Source organism: Podarcis raffonei, chromosome 2, assembly GCF_027172205.1.
Source record: "Podarcis raffonei isolate rPodRaf1 chromosome 2, rPodRaf1.pri, whole genome shotgun sequence".
Taxonomy (NCBI): domain Eukaryota; kingdom Metazoa; phylum Chordata; class Lepidosauria; order Squamata; family Lacertidae; genus Podarcis; species Podarcis raffonei.
This window is the reverse complement of record NC_070603.1, coordinates 121,435,120-121,453,891: the sequence shown is the minus strand read 5'-3', so window position 1 is coordinate 121,453,891 and position 18,772 is coordinate 121,435,120. Positions and strand designations below refer to the sequence as shown.

General features: G+C 46.2%; 2 protein-coding genes across 4 annotated transcripts in view; both read left to right on the top strand.

Moving 5' to 3' along the window:
- The window catches only part of LOC128408831 (zinc finger protein 850-like), a 31,479-nt gene extending 23,393 nt beyond the window's left edge, over positions 1–8,086 (top strand). Inside the window, exons 11-13 of the mRNA XM_053378853.1 lie at positions 1,739–1,821; positions 2,315–2,441; positions 3,731–8,086. Coding sequence (XP_053234828.1) covers positions 1,739–1,821; positions 2,315–2,441; positions 3,731–5,691 — 2,171 coding nt within the window. The 3' untranslated portion in view covers positions 5,692–8,086. The remainder of the gene's footprint in view (positions 1–1,738; positions 1,822–2,314; positions 2,442–3,730) is intronic.
- Positions 8,087–8,778: 692 nt separating this feature from the next.
- Positions 8,779–17,136, top strand: LOC128409362 (zinc finger protein 436-like). 3 transcript variants are annotated; one of them, XM_053379760.1, is made up of 7 exons: positions 8,789–8,858; positions 10,152–10,228; positions 11,287–11,668; positions 11,834–11,960; positions 12,740–12,822; positions 13,439–13,565; positions 14,578–17,136. In XM_053379760.1, exons 3-7 carry the CDS (start codon positions 11,330–11,332, stop codon positions 15,777–15,779), a joined length of 1,878 nt encoding a protein of 625 aa, XP_053235735.1. In that variant the 5' UTR covers positions 8,789–8,858; positions 10,152–10,228; positions 11,287–11,329; the 3' UTR covers positions 15,780–17,136. The 3 variants fall into 3 exon arrangements, with proteins under 3 accessions (XP_053235736.1, XP_053235735.1, XP_053235738.1); XM_053379761.1 differs by lacking the exon at positions 10,152–10,228 and having other exon boundaries at positions 8,779–8,858; XM_053379763.1 differs by lacking the exons at positions 8,789–8,858; positions 10,152–10,228 and adding an exon at positions 8,945–8,999.
- The last annotated feature ends 1,636 nt before the right edge of the window (positions 17,137–18,772 follow it).

Sequence of the window (18,772 nt, the reverse complement as noted above, 5' to 3'; positions counted from 1 at the left end):
CCTTACCAGGTCGCGGCACAAATCAATCCAGTGGCCTACCGGTTGACACTCCCGGAGGGCTCCAGAATGCACCCGGTCTTTCACAGGTCAGTGCTCACGCCTTACAAGGCACCCCACAGGTTTCAGGCGCCAGGGACCGCACCAGCTCCACGTAGCCCATCGCCAACAGGGGAGGGACCACAGAGGGCGACGCCACTCAACGAGGTCACAGAGATTTTGGACTCCAGATGGGGGGAAGAGGGAGTTGAATATCTCCTCGCCAGGGAGGGTACTCCGGCCAGCGCCAACGAGTGGGTGCCGTGCTACGCCGTGGAGGAGCACTATCTCAAAGACGAGTTCCATTCGATCTTCCCACACAGACCCATGCCGGCGGAGTATTTCGACGACTGGCTTTTCACACCCACACTGTCAGCCAGCACGTTCCAAGGTTTCTCCTCAGATGAGGAGCCGACGCCGGGGATGAGCTCCCCGGAGGGGTCGCTCTCGGGGTTTGCCACGGACCGCTCCTATTGGTGGGACACTCAACCTGAAGTGGGGTGGAGCAGGGAACTGCTGAGGGGGCCCTTGCACACAGCCTCACCCGAGGGACCGGGTGAAGAAGTGGACATGGACGTGTGGGGGGAGGATCTTGGTTTTGAGCACGACAGCAGAGAAATGGAAGCAGAGGAAGTCGACGTCGACGAACCCATCGTGGGGGGGCCTGATCCCGCTGGCCGGTTGCACGCCAGGGGGAGAGAACGGAAGCCAGCACTCACACCCCCAGCGCTGGAGCACCTGGAACCCACACCCGAAGAGGGGGAGGGGGGAAGGGGGGGCTTCGAGGGGGGGATGGATGTCAGAGGCTCAGGAGCAGAAGAGCAGGGGAGAGAGCAAATAGAGAGCGGAGGAGAGGAATCAGAGGGGAGCGTAGGGGAATATGACAGTGGACCGAGAGATTCCATGAGCTTCTCCAGCGAATCAGAAGATTCCCAGGAGGGGGCGCCTATGGTAAGGGCGAGGCGAATCCCAGGGGGAACGATCCATAAACAAGGAACCAGAGGGGAGTCCCAAAGGAGTAGCGGAGGAGTAGGGCCAGTTCCCCCACCAGAGCACAGTGGGGGGGAAGAGTCACGTGAGTCAGGACCAGCTTCTCCTCCATCGGGGAGTGGGGAGACGGAGGGAAGGCCAGGTCCAGCTAGCCTCCCCGAAAGGGGGAGCAGTGACACAAGTGTAACGGTCAGAAGGAGAGTGGGAGGCTGCGCGCGCGCGCCAAGTTCAAATGTGGAGGAGCGCGGGACAGCAGAAAACCCGGATTGGGAGCCAGGTCCTAAAGCCCGAAAGGGGGGGGGGGAAGAGTCGGGAGAATCAGCGTCAGAAGAATCTCGGAGGGCTGAGACTCCGACTAGCAGAAGGACCCAGAGAAAGAAGGAACAGAGGAAGAGGTGGAGTAAGGCTAGAATCTTAAGCTGGTGTCAGGGGGGAGGAGATTCAGATGGGACTTCTACGGTCTGATGGATAGATGTAGCGTTGCGCGCTGCGCGTCTGGAAATGAGACTGAACTTCAATAAAGACTTTTAAACTTGAGCAAGAAGCAGCGTTGGTCTTGTGTGAGCTGGGACCTTGGGCAGCGCTGACAGCTCTTAACATCCAAAATATACACGGTGGATGAAATGTTTTGTCATTCCAACATGTACTTGGATATGCATTGCTTAATGTGGGAGGCAAACTACTGGCTTCCTACCAACTTTATCTCTTGCAGGTGATGAAATGGCGCTGGCAAGACCAGCTTGGCCATCTCCTCTTGGCAACGGATGGGAAACAGCTGTTGTGAACCCAGATCAGGTAGGGGAACTCATCTCTAGGGGAACAGAAGCTAAGTGCCACTTGGGCACATCTGCTCATTTCCCTGGGCCTCAACAAACCAATCTCCTTGTTGCTCTGCAGGAGAATCCTCAGTCACCCTCCCTTAAGGAGTCTTCTGGAGTTTGGTGGCCAATAATCTTTTACGTTCTCTATAAACAGGCAACCGTTTCCTTTTCTTTCAGAAAGGAGAGCCAGCGTGGTGTAGTGGTTAAGAGCGGTGGACCGGGTTCGCTTCCCCGCTCCTCCACATGCAGCTGCTGGGTGACCTTGGGCTAGTCACACTTCTCTGAAATCTCTCAGCCTCACTCACCTCACAGAGTGTTTTTTGTGGGGGAGGAAGGGAAAGGAGATTGTGAGCCACTTTGAGACTCCTTAAGGGGAGTGAAAGGCGGGATATCAAATCCAAACTACTACTCCCCTTCTCCTCCTTCTTCTTCTTCTTCTTCTTCTTCTTCTTCTTCTTCTTCTTCAGGGTCCCGTGTCCTTTGAGGAGGTGGCGGTGTATTTCACAGAGGAGGAATGGGCTCTGCTGGATCCTGACCAGAGGGCGCTGCATAACGAAGTCATGGAGGAGAATTGTGGGATGGTAGTCTCTCTCAGTAAGGCTCCCAATTTGTTTAGTTGAAGATTATATGATTTAGACTATATTATATAAGCAACTTAAATAACTTTACTAGATCCATATCAGTCAGGGTTTAGGCCCAGCTATGGCACAGCTTTGGTTGCCCTGTGTGATGATTTATGTCTGGAGAGAGACAGGGGGAATGTTTCCTCCATCTCTCAGCAGCCTCTGATACCATCAACCATGGTATCCTTCTAGAGTGGTTGCCAGAGTGGGTTGCTCAGCTTTGCAGTGATTCCAGGTCTACTTGGATAGTCATTTCTAGAGGGTGATGCTAGGGGACTTCTCTTTGGTCCCCTGGAGTCTTCCCTGGGGGGTTCTATTTTATCCCCCATGCTGCTTAACATCCACATGAAACCTCTGAGTGTGCTTATCAGGGGTTTCGGAGTACATTGTCCACAATGTGCTCATGACACACAGTCCTGCTTCCCCTTTACACCTGCAGATGAGGCAGTGGGTGTCTTGTGTAGAGCCGTTGTCTTGCCTCGCTAATGAACTGGATGAGAACCAATAAGATGGAGCTCAATCCAGATAAGACTGAGGCACTGTTACTGGGAGAGGTTCCCTAGACTGGATGGGTGGGAGACAGCCTGCTCTTGATGGGGTTACGCACCCTCTGAAGACCCTCTGCGGGTACTTCTGAATCCATTGCTCTGAATCACAGGGCCTCTCCACATTTTGATCACACTTCTATCCCAACATTGCTCCAAAGGGTTCAGAAAAGAATGCATGGGGTTGTTTGGTGGTTTGAGTTGAGCTACTTAAAGAGGATGATTGCTGAGTACAGTGGATGCTCAGGTTGCAAACGTGATCCGTGTGGGAGGCACATTCGCAACCTGCAGCATTCGCAACCCACGTGTTGTGATTCGGCACTTCTGCGCATGTGCAAAGCGTGATTTAGCACTTCTGCACATGCGCAAATGCCAAAACCCGGAAGTAACCCATTCTGGTACTCCTGGGTTTGGCGCAGTGTGGAATCCGAAATCACACAACCAGAAGCGTCTGTAACCTGAGGTATGACTGTACAATTCAGTGAACTTCATGTCTCAGCTGGGATCTGAATTTGGGTCTTTTGGATCTAATCCAATAATACATAGGACACTGGGTGTCAGTCAAGGTATTAACAGAGGCAGATAAACAGATGGGAAGATTTACCTCCCAGCTAAGACTTTTCCATTTTTGCATTCTTCCATTATCAAAAGAATTGTGTGTGGTTGTCAAGAGTTGAGGTTCCATTGTCTTAAGAGTTCCGTTTCTTCTTTGCAGTAGGCTATGAATGGAAAACTGAGAATCAGGGAGAACTACCTGGGGTGTTTGCAGAAAGAGACACATGTATGAAGAGGGAGAAGCAGAGAAGGAAAACAGAAGGACAGAAGAGGATGAATAATTCCCCTGCTTCCCAGGGCACTGACTCCAATGAAATCCCAGTCCAAGAAAAAACGCAAAACAGAAGAGAAACAATTATATGTTTTGTATGTTGGAGAAGTTTCCATTCTAAATCTAAACTTAAAACTCACTACAAAATCCACACAGGGGAGAAACCACACAAAAGCTTAGAATGTGCAAAGGGCTTGAATACAAGCACAAGCCTTGGCATTCATCAAAGGGTCCACACAGGGGAGAAACCGCATAAATGCTTGGAGTGTGGAAAGAGCTTTTCTCAGAAAAGAAATCTGACAGCACACCACAGAATTCACACCGGAGAAAAACCATTTAATTGCTTGGAATGTGGAAAGGCCTTCCGTCGGAGGACACATCTCACTGCTCATCAGAGAATTCACACAGGAGAGAAGCTGTATAGGTGCTTGGAATGTGGAAAGACCTTTAACAGAAGCGGAAGCCTCACTACTCATCTAATAATTCACGCAGGGGGGGAAACATACAAATGCTTGGAGTGTGGAAAGAGCTTCTCTCAGAAGAGGAATCTTACTAACCATCACAGAATTCACCTGGGAGAGAAACCATACCAATGTTCGGAATGTGAAAAGCGCTTCTTCCAGAAGACACATCTCACTACTCATCAAAGAATTCACACAGGTGAGAAGCCATTTAAATGCTTGCAATGTGGAAAGAACTTTTGTTGGAAGATCCATCTCACTTATCATCAAAGGATCCACACAAGGAAAACACCGCATAAATGCTTGGAGTGTGGAAAGAACTTTTCTCAGAATTCTCTCCTTGTTACCCATCAAAGGATCCATACAGGGGAGAAACCATTTAAATGCTTGGAGTGTAGAAAGAGCTTTTCTCAGAAGACAAATCTTGCTTCCCACCGCAGAACTCACACAGGGGAGAAACCATATAAATGTTCAGAATGTGGAAAGAGCTTCTGTCGAAGGACACATCTCACCACTCATCAGAGAACTCACACAGGGGAGAAACCATACAAATGTCTGGAATGTGGAAAGACCTTTAGTAGAAACAGAAGCCTAACACATCATCAAATAACTCACACAGGGGAGAAACCATACAAATGTTTGGAATGCGGAAAGAGCTTCTATTGGAAAATGCATCTTACTTATCATGAAAGAATTCACAGAAAGGATGCACCACATAAATGCTTGGAGTGTGGAAAGATCTTTTGTCAAAATTCTGACCTTGTAACCCATCAAAGGATCCATACAGGGGAGAAACCATTTAAATGCTTGGAATGCGGAAAGAGCTTCTGTCAGAAGATAAATCTCAGTAATCATCAAAGAATTCACACGGGGGAGAAACCCTTTAAGTGCTTAGAATGTGGAAAGACCTTTAGTACAGGCACAAACCTCACCACTCATCAAATAATTCATACATGGGAGAAACCATTTAAATGCTTGGAGTGTGGAATGGCCTTTAAGAGAAACAGAGGCCTCAGTATTCATCAAAGGATCCACACAGGGGAGAAGCCACATAAATGCGTGGAGTGCGGAAAAAGCTTTCGCCATAGTTCTGCCCTTGTTAATCATCAGAGAATCCATACAGGAAAGAAACCATATAAATGCTTGGAGTGTGGAAAGAGTTTCTGTCAGAAGACACAGCTCACTGCTCATCAAAGAATTCACACAGGAGAGAAACCGCATAAATGCATGGACTGTGGGAAGAACTTTTGTCGGAAGGAATCACTTGCTGCTCATCAGAGAATTCACACTGGGGAGAAACCATTTAAGTGTTTGGTATGTGGAAAGAGCTTCACACGGAAGATAAGTCTCGTTTCTCATAAAAAAATCCACGCAGGAGAGAAACCATAAATTCTTGGGAGTGTACAAAATGCTTCAGTAATAAGAGACTGCTCTTCAAAGAATTCACTCAGAAGGGGAGCTAGAGAAATGATCAGAATATGGAATGCGATTCGATCACAGTTTAACTCCTATTTCAGATTGGAGTTGAGTTGGTGGGGGACGGGACATGGCCTTGGCAGAATCCTGAGGGCCATTTGGAGATAAATACAGATTGGAAGACTGGATCCATTGTAGAATCTGAGAAGCCTGATGGAATAGCCTAAGATAAAAATCCATTCATCAGCAATAGCAGTAGTATTATGTTACAAACTTGTAAAAACAAAGTCATTTCTACAAAGCCTCTCTAGGGAGAGCATTCCACAAACGAGGAGCCACTGTTCTTATGATGCCACCCTCCAGACCTCTTGTGGAGGAGGCACACAAACTATGAACTAGCCTGAACCCTATGGTCATTGTCTGAGGCCCTTCTTCATATGCCTTCTCCACTAGGGGTCTGGATAGTGGCATCACGAGAATAGGCCTTTTCTCCGGTGGTTCCCTGTTTGTGGAATGCTCTCCCTGAGGAGGCCCACCTGGCACCTTCGTTAAATATCCTTAGGCGCCAAGCAAAAACATTCCTGGTCACCCAGTCCTGTGGCTGATTAAACGATCCATTCTATGGCCTTTTAAATGTATCCGGGGGGGGGGGGGTATTGTGTTGTTGTTGTTGTTGTTGTTTGTTGTGTATTTAATAAATAAAGATAATAATGAGTTGAAGTATTTTACAAATCAGTTCACAGTTTTGAGGCGTCTCGAAACGGTACAGATAAAATACAAAATATACAAATTGTAGACTGGAGGTTATCCATCCCTTCAGTAAGGGAATGAACAAGGGCATTGGATTTCCAAAGCCACAATGCTGGCACCCGTCTGTCTCAGGAAACAATGGAGGAGTGCATCTTTTGGGATGAGGTCAAGCTGCTGCAAGGCTGCAGTGCCTGCTGTGGCTGTAGAGCCTGATGCAGAACAGACATGTTTTGTTGCAGCTGGGGCAGATGAGGGTGTCCAGTCCAGTCTGGTGCTTGTGGTACTCTCAGCAGTGCCCACATCAGCAAAGTGAAGTTGCCAGGTATGGGACCAGAGGATCCTTTGGGTAGTTGCCCCAAACCACCCAATATCTAAGCCAGTATTGCCTGCTTTGACTGGTAGCATCTCCAAGGCCTCGTGCCCAGCACATCCAACCGCTTTCCCCAACATCGTAACTGGAGAAGTCAGGGAGTCACCTTAGGACCTGGTGACTGAAAATGACAAGGTCTCTTTATTTTATGATGTCTGTATCCTGCCATTGCTCCGGAAGTGAGTGGCAAGTGGTGGTTCTGTGGTTCTTCTGCAGAGCAACCTTATGAGGTAGGCTAGGCTGGGAGTGAGTGAGTGAGTGATTGCCCAAGTCCACCCAGTGATCTTCATGTCTGAGCTGGGATCTGAACTTGGGTCTCCAGGGACCCAATGCAACAGTCCACAGCAGAGGTGCCCAAACTTTCTACTCCCAGGGCCCACTTGAGATGGCTGAAAATTACTGAGGCCCACCAGTCACAAAATGGTGACAGATGGAGGCGGATTTTTGGCATAATTTTTGAATCTGTTCCACTTTGGCTTCAGGCTTAATCATGATACAGAAACTGCTTTGGTTGCCCCTGTTGAGATTTATCAGAAGTTGATTCCAGTATTCTTCTGGAGTGTCTCAGGGAGGTGGGGTTTTAGGGCACTGTGATTCTGTTCCTATCTCTCTGGCTATTTCCAGAAAGTGGTCATGGCACCTTTCTGCTCAATGCCATGGGAGTGTCTCACAGGGCTTCATCCTGTCCCCCAACTATAAGAAGCCTCTTGGAGCTATTATCTATATGCAGGTGACACCAAGCGTTAGCTCTCTGTTGCATCTGAATCAGGAGAGGCAGCTGAAGTGTTAGACCAGTGCTTGGGGGCAGTAATAGGGTGGATGTCCTGCTTGGACTGGTAGCTATAATCCCCCACCATCCCACAAGAGAGAACCTTAGAATTGTAGAGTTGGAAGAGACCCAAAGGATCATCTACTCTAAACCCTTCAATGCTTCAATGAATCACAGCCATAGAATCCCTGACACCACCTTTAGGGTCTACAATAGCTCCCAGTATATTTCCGAGCACAATTCAAGTGTTGGTGCTGACCTTGAAAGCTCTAAATAACCTCAGCCCTGAAACCTGAAAGAGCATCTCCACCCCCATCGTTCTGCCTGGACGCAGAGGTCCTCCTTCGAGGGTATTCTGGCAGTTCCCTCAGTGAGAGAAGTGAGGTTACAGGGAACCAGGCAGAAGGTCTTCTTGCTGGTGGCACCCGCCCTGTGGAACTCCCTCCCACCAGATGTCGAGATAAAAGAGCTGCACAACTTTTACAAGATAATCTGAAGGCAGCCCTGTGTAGGGAAGCTTCTTAATGTTTAATGTTTTATATGCTTTTATATATGTTGGCAGCTGTTCAGAGTGTCTGGGGAAATCCAGTCTAGATCGGCAGGGTAGTATTATTATAATTATTATTTTGATTGATTGATTGATTGATTGATTGATTGATAACCACTAGGTTAACTTGCTAAATGGCTGGGATATATATATATATATATATATAGAGAGAGAGAGAGAGAGAGAGAGAGAGAGAAGACCAAATTACATTCTCTCTCACACACACCCATATAGTTGTACCTAATTTGTTTTTTAATTTTGTGTTTTACATTTTTCTGACCCACCCTGGGACCACGTGGTGAAGAGTGGGTAACAAAAACAACAATAATTAAGGCACCCAACTCGAGGTGAGCTTGGAGTGGGCCTTCTACCTCGTTTATTTACACATTATATGTTTCTAGGCCGCTGTTTCATAAAATATTTCAAGAGTAAGAGGCTAGGCTAAACTGGTCCACCAGCCGGGCTCGTCGCCTGCGTCCCTCAGTGATCCTGCAGCGTGGCCTCCTAAGGGTTAAAATGAGCTCAGCTGGATTCCTAGAGAGGAAGGTAAAAGACGAGGCGGGCGGGGGAAGGGGCGGCCGGTCCTCCAGAGCGAAGGCCCCTCCCACCCAACTCGCCTTCCTGCCGGGACCTTCCCCGTGGAGCGACGTGCCTTGGCCGCCCGCCCTCCCAAGCGCAGCGTCGGTGGCTCCTCGCGGGATCCGGTGAGCCCCCTTCCTCGCCCCAGAGGCTCCAGTTTGTGGGTCTGAGTCTGCAGGGCTGGAAGGCGGATGGGGGGAGGGGACGGGACGGGGGACAAGAGGCAAGGCAGGAAAATACGATGGGATGGGAAGGGAGATGCCCAGGTGACAACTGTTAAAAAAGGGGAGGGGAGCTCCTATAGGAACCCATGGCTGAAGATGCTTGTGCATCTTCTTGGGTGTTGGGTGTGTGCGCTGCAGAAGCCCAGTCAAGTCATCGCAGGAAGCAGCTGGTTAGCAGAAAATAAATAATAATACAGTGGTACCTCGGGTTAAGTATTTAATTCGTTCCGGAGGTCTGTTCTTAACCTGAAACTGTTCTTAACCTGAAGCACCACTTTAGCTAATGTGAGTCTGTAACCTGAAGCATATGTAACCCGAGGTACCACTGTAATAATATTTATATGCCACCCATCTGACTGGGTTACCCCAGCCGCTCTGGGCAGCTTCCCACAAATTAAAACACAACATGAATTGGCTTTACTAGCCCAACACCAATGCTTTATAGGTGAAGGTAAAGGTACCCCTGACCGTTAAGTCCAGTCGCGAACGACTCTGGGATTGCGGCGCTCATCTCGCTCTATAGGCCAAGGGAGCCGGCGTTTGTCTGCAGGCAGCTTCCGGGTCATGTGGCCAGCATGACTAAGCCGCTTCTGGTGAACCAGAGCAGCGCACAGAAACGCCGTTTACCTTCCCGCCAGAGCAGTACCTATTTATCTGCTTGCACTTTGACATACTTTCGAACTGCTAGGTTGGCAGTCTTTACTAGCCCAACACCAACGCTTTATACACACTTATTTATTTACAAGATGTTACGAGCAGCTTTCCCTCTCTGAGCCCGGACGGTTTCTTTGCTTACGAAGCCCTTGCTGCGCCAAAGTCCGCAAGGCAAGAGTTCTTTTCCAATTCTCTTAAAATGTAGTCCTGCGACTCTTCCTCAAAGGCGTCAGTTCCAATGCTTCTCTCCAGAGTGCTCTACGCTCTCTTCCCTTTCCCACTCTGCATGCTGTAATCTGAGCCCCTTACCTACCCAGCCTGACTGTGCCAGTTCTGCCCAGCAATGCTGCCAAGGAAGTTACGAAGTGCATTGCAGCTGCATCGTGAGGAATTAGCTCTTGAATGGCTTTCCTTAACGTGCACGGGTTTCCCGTGTGTACGTTTTCTTCAGCTCTTCTTTTTATCTTCACAAGAGTCCCATGGGGTATGCTACACTAATGTAGCATGTGTACATAACCAACAGTTTCTTGTCTGTGTCAGGGACTGGAGAGTCTTTCCTCTCCTCTGCAAAGCCAGGAGGCCCCTTTGATACGTCGGGGTTGGAGGATTTGAAGCAGGTGAGTTGATGCTTAGAAGTGAACTATCAACTGGACTTTGATTTCAAGTAGAACACCCCACCACCAAAATAGAGAGAGAGAGAGAGAGAGAGAGAGAGAGAATTCATTAGTCACACAACCACACAAGGTCACTTACAGACATGGAAACCCCTGAAGTGTGAAGGGGATCTTTTCACAATGGGCATTACTGAAAAATTGTGCCCTGTTAATCAAAGGCAGGAGAGAGACGCCGATTGAAAGGAAGCAAACTGCTTTTATGAAAGAGAATTGAAAACAATACATTAAAAGTCAACAAACAGTTGCAGACATTTGGTTACAGGATGAAAATGGAGCCTGTAAACTCTAGCAGAGAACAGTCCTAGCCAGTGATACTTGAAAGAAATTTCGGAGCACAACTAGATAGAAATGTGGTGTGTTTTTCTCCACCGATGATACAGACAAAGAAAGGGAGAGAGAGAGAGGTGGAAAAAACCCTGGTCCAGTTAGGAAAATATTGGGCCAGGGATATTGCAGTGAATAAGAGGAATCGAATATTCACATTAGAGAAGCAGTGTACTAGATCTCAGATACAGGGAAGCAATATGATTTTGTTTCCAGTAAACAACTGGAATATTTCTAAATGAATGTTAATATTGCTAAGTAAATCTTAAAGTAATCAACTAAGATTCATTCAGCAGAGTGGCAGCTTTAATTCAAAACTTTTGCTAGGTAAGAAATAAAACCAGCAAGAAACAATAAAACAACATTCATCCCAATAATATTAAAGTCAAACAACAAGAGATGACTGAAACCATTAAACCTACAAGCACAACTCAAAGGAAGGTCAGAGTGTTTTCTTTCTATAAGGGTGGTGAAATATATTCTGTTGGTGTTATGCTGAGAGTTGTGAAATGCCATGGATTTTCTTTCGTAGTGTACTGAAGCTTGTGCAGTAATAAATTTGTTAACTTTTAGGATACCAAAATCATTATTTTGTGCTTTCTTACTTCATGTGTTCCTTCCTGGAGGAAGGAGGGTCCCTCAGCACCTTAATCCAGCCTTATATCTCTGCTTTTCAGGAGTCTGTAGCCCAGTTGGAGGCATCCTGGAACAGTAAGAAAGATGGAAGACCAAGACTCAGCCGGCCTGGGTGGGGAGAAGACCCTCAGCTCAGATGTGTGGCGCCAGCAATTCCGAAAGTTCTGCTACCATGAGGCCGAGGGACCAAGAGAGGTTTGCAGCCAACTCCACCACCTTTGCCATGAGTGGCTGAAGCCAGAGCGATGCACAAAGACTCAGATCCTGGACCTGGTGATCCTGGAGCAATTCCTGACCGTCCTTCCCTCAGAGATGGAGAGCTGGGTCAGGGAATGTGGAGCGGAGACCAGTTCCCAGGCGGTGGCCCTGGCTGAAGGTTTCCTCCTGAGTTGGGCAGAGGAGAAGAAGCAGGCAGAGCAGCAGGTGAGAGAGGGTTTCATCCTGCTACTTCGAAGGGGCCCAGAATGTGAATCAATCACTTCCTGGAAATCATTCACAGAGGAATGTCCCAAACTCCTCTTGAAGTTTTGCCCTTTTCTCTCATTTTCTGCCCATTCACTGTCTTCAATATCTTCATTGTTGTTTCAGGTAAAGGGTCTCTTTGCGGAGGTGGCAGCTAATTTCCCTGAGGGAAAGAGTTCTTCACTGGATGTGAAAGACTGCTTCCTGCTAAGGAGAAACGTTCTGGAGAGCAGTGGAGGTGCTGCATTACTCAGTAAGAATGAACCTGAACTTCCTGAAATGTATGGGATCTTCTTACATTCTCCCGAAACTTTCAAGGGAAGATGCTTCTCCCCATCATTTTCCAAAGATGAAAAACGAGTGGGTTTCAGTATTTGAGGCCTCAAGCTGTGAGAACAAATAAATAACAACAACAACAACAACAACAACAATAATTTAATTGTATCCTTCCCATCTGGCTGGGTTTCCCCAGCCACTCTGGGTGGCTTGCAACAAATAAAACACAGCCAAACATCAAACATTAAAAAGCAAGATATCCTATGCCAGCAATGAACAAACCAATAAATCAATAAAACCAATAATAATCATAATAACAATAATAAACAGTTTACAGTTATACCCAAATTAAAGTAACTGCCAACCTCAACTAAACATTTAACCAACACCAACCCAACAAAAATGAAACAGAGGAACCAAAATTAGAACTGTTTAAAACATAGAAAAACATTTTAGCCAGTTGCACCAACCCAAGAGTTGTTCCAGCAATGTCCCTCGAGCCTCCCATGAGCCTTTTAGCTGTTCAGGGTGAATGTGGGCCCCATCCCCTAGGCCAGGTGGAATTGGGCCTTGCATTTTCATATATTATGTTAAGATAGCCAGTGTTAATGTTAATTAGATAATGTCAAGGTAGATAAAAAAATAAGTACAATGGAGGAGATATTTTGTAAAGTCAGTGTGTCCTACCCTGATACATGTCACTTAGCCCCTGAGACAAGCGCATGCTACATCCTTCCCGCCATCTTTGTCTCTCAGGTGAAGAAATCCTGGTGGCAAGACCTGCTCAGCCGTCTCCTGTTCGCAACAGACAGGAAGCAGTTGCTGTGGCACCAGATCAGGTAGGGGGAAGGGTCATTGTGGGGAGAGACGTTAGGGGGCAGCCTGCTCACCTCTGTAGGCCAATGTAACCTTCTCTTTTTGAGTTTGTCAAACTGCCCACTAGGGAGGCTGTGGGTGCCCCTCAAGAAGGTTTAAGTTCTGCAGGATAATACTCAAGTCATCTTACTTTGAGGCGTATTCTGGATTTTGCTGGTAAATACCATAAAGATAAGGAACACGGGTGGCGCTGTGGGTTAAACCACAGAGTCTAGGACTTGCCGATCAGAAGGTCGGCGGTTCGAATCCCTGCGACGGGGTGAGCTCCTGTTGCTCGGTCCCTGCTCCTGCCAACCTAGCAGTTCGAAAACACGTCAAAGTGCAAGTAGATAAATAGGTACCACTCCGGCGGGAAGGTAAACGGCGTTTCTGTGCACTGCTCTGGTTCTCCAGAAGCGGCTTAGTCATGCTGGCCACATGACCTGGAAGCTGTATGCCGGCTCCCTCGGCCAATAAAGCGAGATGAGCGCCACAACCGCAGAGTCGGTCACGACTGGACCTAATGGTCAGGGGTCCCTTTCCCTTTACTTTTAACATAAAGATTACCTACAACAAGACAACTATTTCCTTTTCCCTCAGGGTCCCGTGTTGTTTGAGGAGGTTGCTGTGGATTTCACAGAGGAGGAGTGGGCTCTGCTGGATGCTGACCAAAAGGCACTGCATAAAATAGTCATGGAGGAGAATTGTAGGAATGCTTTCTCTCTTGGTAAGGTTCCTTGTTTTCAGAGCTGATGACAATAGCATTTAGAGCCTAAAATAATGGGCCGGTTTGCACATTTCCTCGATTTTAGCAGCTCAGTTCCCTTTTTTCCAGTCTAGAAGGTTTTCCCTATTTTTGACTGTTTAATTTCCATTTAACAAAAAAACACAAGGAGGCAAAATGGTAAAACGGCAACAAAATGTATATAACAGTAAGCTGTAAGAAACATCAAGAGTTGCAATGGGTTCAAATAGAGATGGAAGCCATTGTAGAAGAAAGACACCTGCCATAACCTACCTAACCTACCTAACACCACCTAACCTAGTTTTGTCTGCTGTGGCGCAGAATCTCTCCAATGTGTGAAGCTCAGATCACTGACGGGCTTCTTCCAAGATCCTTTAACTGTAGAATTCAATGATTGAACTACAGTCGTACCTCGGAAGTCGTACACAATCCATTCCAGAAGTCCATTCGTCTTCTGAAACATTTGGAAAGCAAAGCACGTCTTCTGATTGGTTGCAGGAAGCTCCTACAGCCAATCGGAAGCCCCCTCAGATGTTCAGGTTCCAAAAGAATGTTCGAAAACCAGAACACTTCCTGTTTTTGATCGTTTGGGAGCTTGAATGTTCGACTCCCAGGGTGTTCGGGAGCCAAGGTACAACTGTAATGAACTTCTGCCAAAAGAGAATACACGTGATTATTCCATGGTTTGCCCATTCCATAACCCTGTGAGTTAGCCTAGTCTGAGAGAGAGTGGCTGCCTGAGATCCCGCAGGGAGTTTCATGTCTGAGCTGACAGTTTTGTTCTGGTCTCCATGGATCCAATAGAACAGAGTATAGAACCCTGGTTGGCAGTTATGGTGTTAAAAGTGGCAGATAAATGGATGATAAGACCTGCTTTGCAGCTAAGATCTTTCCATTCCTCCATTATCACAAGCTTTATGTGTCACTGCCAGTTAGTTTTGGAACTCCATTTGTACGTCAGGTTCTTAATAGTTTCCTCTCTTCTTTGTGGCAGGACATGAATGGAAAACCAAAAATGAGGGAGAACCACATGGGGTGTCTGCAGAATGGGACACATGTATACAGAGAGACGGTCAGAGAAGGAAACCTGAAGGGGAAGAAAAGGGCAGGAATAAGTCCCCTTCTTCTCATGGCCGCGTGAGCCATCAAATCCTGGTCCAAGAAAATACGCAAAAGAGAAAAGAAGCTAGTACGGGCTTTGTATATTGGAGAAGTTTCCCTTCTAAATCAAGACTGAAAACTCATTACAAAATCCACACAGATGAAAAACAATTTAAATGCCTGGAATGTGGAAAGAAATTTTCACGAAAGACACATCTCTCTATTCACCAAAGAGTTCACACCGGGGAGAAACTGTTCAAATGCTTGCAGATTGGAAAGAGATTCCGTCAGAAGACTGCTCGTCGAAGAACTGACACAGGGGAGAAAGCATATAAATGTTTAGTGTGCGGAAAGAGCTTTCACCAAAATTATGTCCTTTTTACTCATCAGAGGATCCATACAGGGGAGAAACCTTTTAAGTGCTTAGCATGTGGAAAGAGCTTCTGCCAGAAGATACACCTCACTACTCATCAAAGAACCCACACTGGAGAGAAACCGTATAACTGCTTGGAGTGTGGAAAGAGCTTCACTCGGAAGACGAATCTCACATCACATCAAAGAATTCACACAGGGGAGAAGCCATATAAATGCTTGGAGTGTGGAACAAGCTTTCGTAACACTTCTACCCTTGTTAATCATCACAGGATCCATACCGGGGAGAAAGCGTTTAAATGCTTGGAGTGTGGAAAGAGCTTCCGTCAGAAGAAAAATCTTTCTGCTCATCAAAGACTTTACACCGGGCAGAAAGCATATAAATGCTCAGAGTGTGGAAAGAGCTTTCATCGAAATTCTGCCCTTGTTACCCATCAGAAGATCCATGTAGAGGAGAAATTGTTCAGATGCTTGGAGTGTGGAAGCAGCTTCTTAAGGAAGACACATCTCACTACTCATCAGAGAATTCACACTGGGGAGAAACCGCATACATGCTTGGAGTGTGGAAAGAGCTTTTCACAGAAGATCCATCTCACCACTCACCAAATAATTCACACTGGGGAGAAGCCATATAAATGCTTGCAGTGTGGGAGGAGCTTCACTCGCAAGTCAAATCTCACTTCCCATCAAATAATTCACACACGGGAGAAGCCTTTTAAATGATTGGAGTTTGGAAAGTGTAGAAGCAGTCTGAATATGGAATGTGAGTCTGAGACAGCTGAACTCCGCTTTCAGATTAGAGCTAAACTGGCAAGGGATGGGGGATGGGGCATGGCTTGAGTAGAGTCCTGAGGGCAGAAGTGGTCCTGCTTCAGGTGGCAGAAGGCCCCCCCCCAGTTGGCACACCCAAGGCTGCCCCACTTGCCCTGCTGCTTCTGCCAGCGGTGTAAAGCACCGTCACTTGTGGCGTTGATTTGAGCTCTCACCCCAAAATGGCACAATCATATCTGTAATCAGCACCAGTGGCAGTGATGCTTCTCTGCCAACATCAGAAGAAATAATAATAATAATAATAATAATAATAATAATAATAATAATAATAAATATATTATTTATACCCCACCCATCTGGCTGGCTTTTCCCAGCCACTCTGGGCGACTCCCAACAGAATATTAAAAACATGATAAAACATCAAACATTAAAAACTTGCGGGCGCCACCACCGAGAAGCCCCTCTGCCTGGTAGTATATCCTGTTTCTTAGGAAATGCTGTTTTCATGTGTTTCCCCCCAAATCTGCTTCCGCTGAGCATACTCCTAGAAGGATTTTAACTAGTCCGGACAGGAAGAAGCTGAACAGAATTAGAATCCAGTCACCAACCGCTCCGTGGTATCACTCCCAGAAAGCCTGCTTTAAGAAACCTACATTGGCTTCCTCTTTTAAAAGTGTGACAACACTGGTAAAAAGGATTGTGTGATTTCCTCTGGGTTGCCAGGTCAAATGGAATTAGGACCCACCTTAAGTCCTCCCCTGTCTGGCTCTGCCATATCACACAGGTATATCTGAATTATGTGACATAGTCAAGTGAACCAGAGATGCTCTACGTCCACATCAAAACTCGCCCATCCTGGTGGGTCTTAGGTTAGGGCTGCACCCTGAGCTACTAATTCTCAGCCTAGCCTACCTCTCAGGGCTGTTGTAAAAATTTAAAAGGTGCAGGGAATACAGTGTACACAATCTTGACCTGGGAGAAAAGCAAAATAGAATGATACAAAAACTCTAAATGTGCACTTTCAGGCACAGAGAAAACATTTAGTCCAGCCTGATAAATAAAAGAACTATCCTTGTGTTAAAGTTCAGTCATGGGGCAGGATTGTGTGTGCCCTTTTGTAATATGCATATTTCCTTGATAGCTGTTTGGTTAATTGATTTTATTTCTCACCAATATTGTTTTCCATCTATAAATTGTTCTCTGGTATGTCACTCATACATTCCTTATATTTCAGCTGTTGCTGAGCTTGCATATTTTCACCAGTTTTGAGCTTTGATTTAAATAAATCTGTCCAATTTCTTTTATTGTTGTCCAGACTCTGATTCTCTTTCCTTGCTGTTTTTTTTCTTAAAAAAAAAAAGATTTTATGCAGAAACAAGGCAAATGTAAAAAGCACTAATAGTCAAACTACAAAAATAGAGACTGCAGAGCTTTCCAGCGTTCTGCAGGTGTCCCTGGTGTCTGAACACGAACGTGAAATTTATTACAGTCAGAGACAAGCTTGAGAAACTCAAATGGAACTACAATCCCAATAGCAAAACAACATATAAAACAATATACAACAATGGATTTTAAGTTTAAAAGTGTGATAGACATATAAACACATAAAAACTTTAAAATAGACTACCTTAGAGAAAAGACCCAAAGTCGCCCGTGGATCCGGGTTTGGGAATTTTCTTAACTCTGGTGTCTGTATTGTTGTCAGTGGGTCTTGTGGCCATCTTAGAAATCTATGCCACCAGATGGCAAAAATCGCCTTCATGGTTACAACTTGTGACCAAACCATCTTCTGCCACTCACTTGTTTAGGCTGCCCGCTTTCTTGGATTTCCAGTTTTCTGGAATGACCAAGTCAGGCATACTCTTTTTTTACTTCAACGCTTCTCTTCCAAGACCTGTGTGTGTGTGTGTGTTGTTTGTGTGTGCAAATCAAGTAAATAAATAAAAATGCTAACTAGAAGTAGAAATTGTGGAAAGATTTTGAGAGTTTTTTTCTGAGCACAAAAGAAAATAATTTAAAACAACTGATGGCCACCTGTCAGGGATGCTTTAATTGAGATTCCTGCATTGCATGGGGTTGGACTAGATGACCCTCGGGGTCCCTTACAACTCCACAATTCTATGAACTGTGGTTGAGATGTTTCTTTCTGAATCTGCTAGACCTAGGAAGATTAACAGGTGGGCTTCCTGCTCTCACCCCCAACATAAATCCTGGCTACGGCCACGTTAGTTTGCACCATTTATAAATGGTGGTTTCAAAGATCACCAGTGTTGAAGCAATGATTCTTCAACATCAACTTTGTTGGACTGATCATGATGTGTAGATGCCTGATTATCATCTTCCAAAGCAACTACTGCATTCTGAACTTAAAAATTGAAAGTGTAATGCTGGTGGTCAACGAGAGGTTTAAAGACTGTCTCAAGGCAAATCTTTAAAAAATGTAGTTATAAACACTGACAACTGGGAAACACTGGCCTGCAAGCTTCTTCCAGCACACTGATAGTAGTTCGCCTGTCCTCCCAAGTGATGTGTAAGGTTTTTCAGAGACACCGTTGATGGAATCTTTCGAGAAGTTGAAGATGGTGTTTGTAAGTGGTCCATGGTTCACAAGCATACAGTAAGGTTGGTAGTACAATGGCTTTGTAAGCAAGCATTTTGGTTTCCCTGCGAATGTCCCGGTCCTCAAACACTCTGCACTTCATTTGGGAGAAAACCGCACATTTATGTAAACACGTTTATGAAACAGGTGTTAACGGAGAAATCCGAGGGCTCCCTTGGACAAAAACAAAGACACCAACCAGGATAACTTGGAGCAAAACAGCAGCCTGTAGGCTTGGCCTTCATTGAACTGTTGCAACAGCGTGCTCCCCTCACTTGCAGGTGAGAGGAAGGACCCACAAAAATGGTGTGCAAGACCTTATAAAGACTTTTGAAATTGCCACCAT

Bases quoted from the DNA above. Each gene is read 5' to 3' on its own strand.
- LOC128409362 (XM_053379761.1), top strand. From the start codon at position 11,330: ATGGAAGACCAAGACTCAGCCGGCCTGGGTGGGGAGAAGACCCTCAGC. The intron at 12,823-13,438 runs GTAGGGGGAAGG...CTTTTCCCTCAG, and splicing joins TTGCTGTGGCACCAGATCAG to GGTCCCGTGTTGTTTGAGGA. The intron at 13,566-14,577 runs GTAAGGTTCCTT...TCTTTGTGGCAG, and splicing joins TAGGAATGCTTTCTCTCTTG to GACATGAATGGAAAACCAAA.